Raw genomic sequence first — 9,414 nt, 5'->3', positions numbered from 1 at the left:
ATATAGGCACAAGTCTATGCATGTCTCAAGATCAACAAAACCATTCACTAATCATTCATGACAAGGTTGAAGATCTATTTACAACAGTCACATAGATTTTAGAATTTCTTCCACAATGATATGAGTGCATAAGAGACAAACTAAGCTCGTTAGATGCACAAAGCCATTAGTACAAAGGTACAAGGCAAAACATGCTTTAAGACAAAACTCAACAATGCGATCAAATTGTTTGGGATTTTCTACTGTTTAAGTGTTTTTTGAATTTTTGACACAAAAGCAGTAAAAGATTGATCAAAAATAGAACAACAATGAAAAAATAAGATAAAAACAAGGATGACAAAAGTAAGAAACACAATGCAAACAAGAACACAATGAGATTTCATGGAAGATAGAGTTCAAGGAATGATACCAACACCAATTGTCTTACGCAAGGATTCAAACCTTGGGCCATCAAGAGGTTTGGTGAATATGTCTGCCTTTTGATTGTCAGTATTGATGAACTCTAGACATACTATCTTGTCCTCTACCAAGTCCCGAATGAAGTGATAACGAATCTCGATACGCTTTGATTTGGAGTGCTGAACTGGATTCTTTGACAAGTTTATGGCACTTGTGTTATCACAGAACACACACATAGTGTCTTAAGAAATTCCATAGTCATGCAATAGCTTTCTCATCCATAACAATTGTGCACAACAACTTCCTGTTGTAATGTATTCAGCTTCAGCCGTTGAAAGGGATACTGAATTTTGCTTTTTGCTCATCCATGAAACCAAGTTATTTCCAAGATAGAAGCACCCACCAGAAGTGCTTTTCCTATCATCAATGCACCCTGCCCAGTCAGCATCTGAATATCCCGTCAAACACTCATTCGAATCTTTTATATACCAAATCCCATAGTCAGACGTGCCATTGACATAGCGAATGATTCGCTTTACTGCTGTCAAGTGGGATTCTTTAGGAGCAACTTGGAACCGTGCACATACCCCGACAATGAATGCAATATCTAGCCTACTTGTTGTGAGATAGAGAAGACTGCCAATCATACTTTGATAAAGTGTTGGATCGACGTCAACACCGGCTGCATCTATGCTTAGTTTTGCAGAGAAACTCATGGGAGTAGAAGTATGTTTCTTAGACTCCATCATTGTCTTAGTTCACTTGTTGTACACTCTATAAGCTCGACTATTTGTGGAGTATCCTAGGAATATTCCTTCATCACTCTTAGCATCAAATTTTCCTAGATTTTTCCTGTCATTTAGAATGTAACACTTGCTCCCGAATATTCTGAAATACTTCACCTTGGGTTTCTTTTCTCTCCATATTTCATATAACGTCTTCTTTGTCCCTACTCGGAAATAGATTCTATTACAAATGTGACCTGATGTGTTCACAGCTTCAGCCTAGAATTTTTGTGGGATGTTTTTGTTGAGTAGCATGACTCTTCCCATCTCTTGGATCACCCAGTTCTTTCTTTCAACTACCCCATTCTGTTGTGGAGTCTTTGGAGTTGAAAATTCCTTCTTGATACCATGCTCGTCACAAAAAGTTTCAAATTTAGCATTCTCAAATTCCTTCCCATGATTACTTCTGATTTTGACTATGGGAACTCCTTTTTCATTCTGCAGTCTCTTGCATAGCCTTTGCATTTTATCACATGCTTCAGAATTCTCTCTATGGAATTCCACCCAAGAGTACCTTGAGAAATCATCAACTACCACCATAATGTATCTCTTTCCTCTTAGAGTTTTAGTTCTTGTAGGCCCCATTAGATCAACGTGAAGAAGCTCTAAACACCATGATATAGCAATCACATTCACCTTGTGATGACTTGCCTTTTTTTTGTTTTCCCATTTGGCATGCTCCACATATAGTCTTCTCCACCTTTCCAAACTTTGGAAGTCCCTTAACTGCCTCAAGTTTAGAGACTTTAGCTACTTGTTTGAAATTTGCATGCCCAAATCTGTGATGCCAAAGTTTTAGTGTATCAACACGAGCACTTCTGCATGAAAATAGGTGCTATAGGAACTACTCCATAGCAATTATCAGTAGTCCTATTTCCCTCCAAGACTTGAATTCCTTTTTCATCAATGATTATGCACCCCTTATTTGAGAATTGGACAAGAAAATCCTCAACACATATTCGAGTGATGCTTAAGAGATTCACCTTCAATCCTTTGATGTATAACACATCTTTCAATAGAGGTAATCCCGGTATTTCAACCGTCCCTTTAACGAGAACTTGAGCATGGCTCCCATCACCAAAAGTTACATAATCACAAGCTTTCTCTTTAAAAGTCTTAAATAGTGATTTATCTCTTGTCATATGACAAGAACATCCACTGTCAAGATACCATAAGCATGAGTTAAATACCTTCAATGAGGTGTGCACAAACAGACAAGCATGAGACAAGCATTCTTGACCATCAAACAGAAATTCATCTTTATTTTTCCATGCTTCTGCCAAATTGATTTTTTTTTTTTTTTTTTCAGATTATCAACATTTTCACACAATATTCTATTTCATCTTTTGTACTTTTCAATCAAAGAGTTAGACTCACATAAACTATTGTGTAAGATGTGGTTCTTATTTTTAAAGTATTTCAGCATGTGAACGAACATCCTAGTATGTTTCCTGGATTTTATTAACTCTAAGACTTCATTTTTAGAACACTCTTCAAACATACTCATAGAGTCATTATCACAAACATTTAAACCATAATTCGACATGACCTTTTTCACAGCTGCATCCATAACCAAGGGGTCTAGGATCGCACTCAGGTAATCAAACCACAAAGAGTGCACCCGTTCTGATACCAATTGAAAGTTCAAATAGCGTTGAAAACACTACGAATGTTTAGACCCCCAACAACAAATTACCAATTCAAGCTTATTATCAAACAATTAATGTGTGGAACATGAACATAAGCTAAACACAGAATTGATAAATGATCTAAGCCAATTATAATCATATCCACAACAGGAAATAAAAGGTAAAGATAAAGGGAAGAAAGATGCAAACACAAGGACAACACGCGATGTGTTATCGAAGAGGAAACCAAAGCCCTCGGTGTAAAACCTCTTCGTCGCCCTCTAAGCGGTCAATAATCCACTAGAAAATGTAGTTAGGATACATGAACAGCAATAGACCCTCAAAGCCAAATCTACCCAGGTACCTAAGCCTTTCAAGCTTCTTGCTCCAACGAGGTTGCGCCGAACCTTTTTCTTCTCTAGCTTACTGGATTCCACTATAGCCCATAGCATCAACCAATAACCATTGGTCCCTTCCAAACTACTTCTCTTAGTACCAAAAGAACCTTCTCACAGGCGTGGGTGTGGTGAGAAACGGATTTGGTCAAGAACCTCTCAAGGATGTATTAATGGAGAGGAAAAGAGTAGAGGAATTTAAAGAGTCTCTTAGATGAAGATTGTGGATGAGGCAATCTTATTTTTCTCTAGGGTTTCTCTTTCAAAATTCTCTCTAGAAGCTCTCTACATTTTGTGGGTATAAAGATCTATATATGGTGGTGTGCTTGGAATAAGAAGAGGCAGTTTTGTCCTGTAGTGCGACAGCTGGCGTAACACTTCACCTCCCCGCATACTTCTCACGTGTGCTGCAGTTGGCGGCTTGCAAGTCGCGAGTCAGCCGCGAGTCCCTGCTTCTTTGCACAACATTGAGCATTTCTTTACACTCTCTCACACACTACCCTTACATGAATCCCACCTAAATACAAGGTTACTAAGTGCTAAATTGCAAGCAAATTAGCACGGAATAAAGCCAACAAGATGGTTGATAAAATTCAACCTTACAGCATCCACCTTAGTCAGCACATCCTCAACAATACCTCTAGGAATTTTCACAGGCCTAATATCTAATTGAAGTGTCATGGTTGTTGGTTTTAACTCCCCCAAACCTAGCTGTAAGTATATTGAATATGGCAATAAGTTCACACTTGCCCCTGTAAGGTTGAATTTAATCAACCATCTTGTTGGCCTTATTCCGTGCCAATTTGCTTGTAATTAAGCACTTAGTAACCCTGTATTTAGGTTCATGTAAAGGCAATGTGTGAGAGAGTGTGAAGAAATGCTCAATATTGTGCAAAGAAGCAGGGACTCGCGGCTGTCTCGCGACTTGCAGGCCGCCAACTGCAGCACACCTGAGAAGCATGCAGGGAAGTGAAGGGTCACGCCAGCTGTCGTACTATAGGACAAAAGTCCCAGGTTGGCCAGGCCGTTAACTCGCGGCTTGAACTCGAGACTCAAACCAGTCGCGAGGCCAAGCCGCCAAATTACCCTGTCTGGGAAAAACTGACTCTTCACATTCCTTTCTCACCCCACTATATGTAGACCCTTATACCCACGTAATGTTGAGAGCTTCCATAGAGAATTTTGAGAGAGAAACCCAGAGAAAAACAAGATTGCCTCATCCCCAATCTTCACTGAGAGACCCTTCAAATTCCTTTACTCTCTTCCTCTCCATTGATACATCCTTGAGAGGTACTTGACCAAATCCTTTTCTCACCACACCCACGTCTGTGAGAAGGTCTTTTGGTGCCAAGGGAAGCAGTTTGGAAGGGACCAATGGTTATTGGTTGATGCTATGAGCTATAGCGGAATCCGATAAGCTAGAGAAGAAAGAGGTTCGGCCCAACCTTGTTGGAGCAAGAAGCTTGGAGGGCTTAGGTACCTTGGTAGATTAGGCTTGGAGGGTCTATTGATGGTCATGTATCCCAACTACATTTTCTAGTGGATTATTAACCGCTTGGAGGGCAGCGGAGAGGTTTTACGCTGAGGGCTTCAGTTTCCTCTTCGATAACACATCACGTATTGTCCTTGTGTTTGCATCTCTCTTCCCTTTATCTTTTCCTTTTATTTTCTGTTGTGGATGTGATTATAATTGGCTTAGATTATTTATCAATTTTGTGTTTTGCTTATTTTCATGTTCCGCACATTAATTGTTTGATAATATGCTTGAATTGGTAATTTGTAATTGGGTGTCAAAACGTTCATAGTGTTTTCAATGCTATTTGAACTTTCACCCCCAAATCTAGCAAATCTCGCTCAATGAGATGATCCCCAATATTGCACGAAATTGTAGGGGATCCTGGGTCCTTACGTTTCGCTGGATATTTATTCTGAATGATTGAACTGACTTGCTCTATCAAAAATGCCTTTTTAGGGACATTTGGCTTTCTCTTCATTTTCACAAGATCTTTTAGAAACTTAGCATAAGTAGGAATTTGCTGAATTGCATCAAGAAATGGAATGTTTATTTGCACTTGCTTAAAATCCTCTAAAATGTCTCCAAATTGTGCACTTTTCTGAGGACTGATTAACCTTTGAGGAAATGGAGCTTTAGGAACAAACTTCTTATCAAGGGGAGAACTAAGATCCTGAATTGGAGCGGCAGGTGGATTGTCTTTCTTTTCTCCATGATCATCATGTGAACTATAAGTTCCTTTTTCCTTTAACATAATATTTTCATCATCCTCCACTTCTGGCATTTTCACTTGATTATCAACTTGCTTACTAGACCTAAGGGTAGTAATAGACTGAACATGTTCTTGTCCATGAGTAGAACTAGAAGAACCATTGATGGCATATTGTCCTTTTGGGTTAGGTATAGGTTGTCTAAGAAACTTTCCTTTTTCCCTCTCTCCTGATGTGCATAAAATATATACAATAAAGTACTCACATATCTACATATTTAGCCTTACTTTTATGTTATTTTGTGACTAATTATATAGTATCTTTATGTTGCAAGTAACAAGGGCTTTACATGCAAAGTAGGGCTTGGCCAATTGAATTAAGCCAACTTACATCCAGCCAGGCATGAATTCAAGAGAAGATCAACCCAATTAAATTTAAGTCCAATTTGAGTAAGGAATTAAAGGAAATTTGCACCAAATCCAAGTCCAATTTGGATTAGGATTCCAGCCTGCATATCAGTTAGTATATTTGGCATAACTTTTGGTTTAGATGTCCAATCGAGATAATTCAAGTTGGGATGGAAAGTTAACTTAATGGGTTACAACTTTGTAGTTTACAAGGAGCCCGAATTCTGAAGTTAAATGGGCAAAAATAGTTGGTTAATTGAAGCCTAAAAATCTGGGATTTTCTTCAAACGGGAATTCAAATTGTAATAGGATTCCTTGACCTATTTAAAGGCTTTTTAGGGCAAAATTCAGGGGGGCTGAGGCTAGTGCTAGGGCTAAGATGCAAAACAGAAAATTGGAGTAAGAGGCAGTGCCGCATGTGGCTTCTCTGTAGCTTTTCTCCATGATAGCATTGTGACTATTTCTTTCTCTATTTTATTTGTCTAGTTTAATGTTTATTATTTTATTCTTTTGCTTTATTTCAATTACCATGAGTAGATAAATTTATAATTAAGGTTGAGGATGAAACCTTATTAAGGATTATCAATAATATTTACGTGATTTGATTTTTCCCACAATAGTTGTTCTTTAATGATTTAAATTATTCTTACCTCATATCAATTGGCTAAGATAAGATTCTAGATATGAGTTCAATCATGTTTTTCTCATGATTTAGGATTTATCTTAATTAATTGAATGCTTGGTTTATTATTTCTTGATTATAAAATTGGATATTGTCTGTGATTTGTCTGTCAATGGATACAATTTATGATTTGATTTTTAGAATTGGATATATCTTGTGATTTGTTTGGCTACGGATACAATTGATGATTTGGTTTTATACTTAAGAAGCAAAGAAGAACATGCTTTTGATTTTTAAAATAAGGATTTTAATGAGGATATTTTCCATGATAGCAAGATTGATTTCTAGATTATCATGTAGCGAGTTGGGAAAAATTAATGATCATAAATAAATGTTGGTATGACTTACAAGGGGGATTCCAAAACCTTAATTCATTTCCTTTGATTGTTTACATCTATTTATTGCTTTATATCTTTTGCTTAGTTTAACTATTTACTTAATTTTATTATTTGCTTAGTTTATTTAATTTCAAAACAACCAATTTTTATTAAACTAGATTAGGATTAATTTGGTTAAGGTTTAATTAATTTTCCTACGTTCATTCAAGTCCCTGTGGGTTCGACCTCGTTCTTGTCAAACTATACTTCGGTACGGTTCGTACACTTGCGAGTACTTTAAAATTTCACAACAAGTTTTTGGCGCCATTGCCGGAGACTTGGTTAGGAAAATAAATTAGGTCTTAATTGAATTTTTCAGTCTACTTGTTGTAGTTAATTTTTTTAATTTAAAAACAAAAAAACAAAAAAAAATTATTTCTTTGCGCTTGGTGTATGAGAACTTGGATACGTGATAAAGAAAATTGTCTTGTTATTTTTGATTATTCATCCACAATGGGAGAAATAGGAGATGATTCAAAAACTCTTAGGGAGTTTTTCTCACCCATTACCACCAACCCTCCATCTTGCATAGTATTGCCTGCAACTACTGCTACACATTTTGAGTTGAAGCCTCAAATAATCCACCTCCTTCCTACTTTTCATGGATTGGATAGAGGAGATCCTTATATGCATGTGAAGGATTTTCTTGAGATTTGTGCTACTTGTAAGTTCCAGAATTTCACTGATGACTCTGTTCGCTTGCGTTTATTTCCTTTTTCCTTGAAGGATAAGGCAAAAGCATGGCTTAATTCTTTGTCACCTGGATCTATCACTTCATGGGAATTGTTGGTCACAAAATTCCTCTCTAAATTTTTCCCAATGGCCAAGACCAATGCTTTGAGGAGAGAAATTGCAGATTTTTATCAGGATGAACAAGAGAAATTTTATAAGAGTTGGGAGAGATTTAAGGACTTGATCTTAAAATGTCCTCATCATGGTTTTGAAACATGGAGTCTAGTATAATATTTTTATAATGGTTTGACTCAAAAAAATTGTAACATGATTGAGTCTATGAATGGTGGTGGATTTTCTGGTCTTGTAGATGATGAGGCATACAAATTTCTTGAGAATTTTTCTGAAAGTTCACAACAATGGGATTTTTCCAATCGTAAAGAGAGATCTACCCCTACAATTACAAAAGGAGGATTGTATGAAGTCAGTGAAGATTTAGACATAAAAGCTAGGTTGGACAATCTCACTCGCAAGGTTGAGGCTTTAGCCTTAGGTAGAAGGATGAATTCTATGAATCAAGTTCAAAGTGAAACATGCTCTATTTGTGTAAGTCATATGCATACAACACAAATGTGTCCTTCCACAGTTGGTTACCCTAAATACTATACTAAGCAAGCAAATGCACTAAATAATTATGGAGGGCCCTTGCTAGTCCATTTTCAGAGACATACAATCCAAATTGGAGGAACCATCCTAATTTCTCTTGGAGGCAAAACCATTCCCCCACAAATATAGGTGGACAGCATCAACAAAGTCAATTTTGTCCACTTACTCAAGAATTTCCTCCCATTCCTCAATTAACTCCTTAATTTAGGGCACCACCAAGACAACAATCATCTTTGGAGGAGTCTCTCAAAACTTTCATGCAATCAACTGGCCAAGCCATTCAAGAGATAAAGAGTTCCACCCATTTGAATACTCAAGCTATTTCAAAGTTGGAAAATCAAGTTGGCCAATTAGCAACCCAAGTTGGAGAGAGAGAAAAAGGAAAGTTTCCTAGTCAACCTATACCTAACCCAAAAGGGCAGTATGCAATTAATGGTTCTTCTAGTTCTACTCATGCACATGAATCTGTTCAGTCTATTACTACCCTTAGATCTAGTAAGCAAGTTGATAATCAAGTGAAAATGCCACAAGTGGAGGATAATGAAAATACTGTGTTAGAGGAAAAAATAATTTCCCATAATAGTTGTTCTTTAATGATTTAAATTGTTCTTGCTTCATATCAATTGGTTAAGATGAGATTCTAGATATGAGTTCAATCATGTTTTTCTCATATTTAGGATTTATCTTAATTAATTGAATGCTTGGTTTATTATTTCTTGATTATAAAATTAGATATCGTTTGTTATTTGTCTGTCAATGGATACAATTTATGATTTGATTTTTAGAATTAGATATATCTTGTGACTTGTTTGGCTACGGATACAATTGATGATTTGGTTTTATACTTAAAAAGCGAAGAAGAACATACTTTTGATTTTTAAAATAAGGATTTTAATGAGTATATTTTCCATGATAGCAAGATTGATTTCTAGATTATCATGTAGTGAGTTGGGAAAAATTAATGATCATAAATATATGCTGGTATGACTTACAAGGCGGATTCCAAAACCTTAATTCCTTTCCTGTGATTGTTTACATCTTTTTATTGCTTTATATCTTATGCTTAGTTTAACTATTTGCTTAATTTTATTATTTGCTTAGTTTATTTAATTTCAGAACAATCAATTTTTATTAAACTAGATTAGGATTAATTTGGTTAAGGTTTAATTAATTTTCCTAT

General features: G+C 36.3%; 1 protein-coding gene and 1 non-coding gene across 2 annotated transcripts; both read right to left on the bottom strand.

Moving 5' to 3' along the window:
• Window positions 1–641: 641 nt before the first annotated feature.
• Window positions 642–1,145, bottom strand: LOC136063101 (secreted RxLR effector protein 161-like). Its single transcript, XM_065763009.1, has one exon. It carries the CDS (start codon window positions 1,143–1,145, stop codon window positions 642–644), a length of 504 nt encoding a protein of 167 aa, XP_065619081.1.
• A 6,583-nt stretch (window positions 1,146–7,728) lies between these two features.
• Window positions 7,729–7,837, bottom strand: LOC112008726 (small nucleolar RNA R71). Its single transcript, XR_002882586.2, has one exon. It is a non-coding gene; the product is annotated as a small nucleolar RNA R71 (small nucleolar RNA).
• Window positions 7,838–9,414: the final 1,577 nt, after the last annotated feature.

This window comes from Quercus suber, unplaced genomic scaffold, assembly GCF_002906115.3.
Source record: "Quercus suber isolate HL8 unplaced genomic scaffold, Cork oak 2.0 scaffold_486, whole genome shotgun sequence".
Lineage (NCBI taxonomy): Eukaryota > Viridiplantae > Streptophyta > Magnoliopsida > Fagales > Fagaceae > Quercus > Quercus suber.
Note: the sequence above shows the minus strand (reverse complement) of the source record. Positions and strands in the feature narration are given on the sequence as shown.

Excerpts from the sequence above, each read along its gene's own strand:
- LOC136063101 (XM_065763009.1), bottom strand. The coding sequence starts at position 1,145 with ATGGAGTCTAAGAAACATACTTCTACTCCCATGAGTTTCTCTGCAAAA.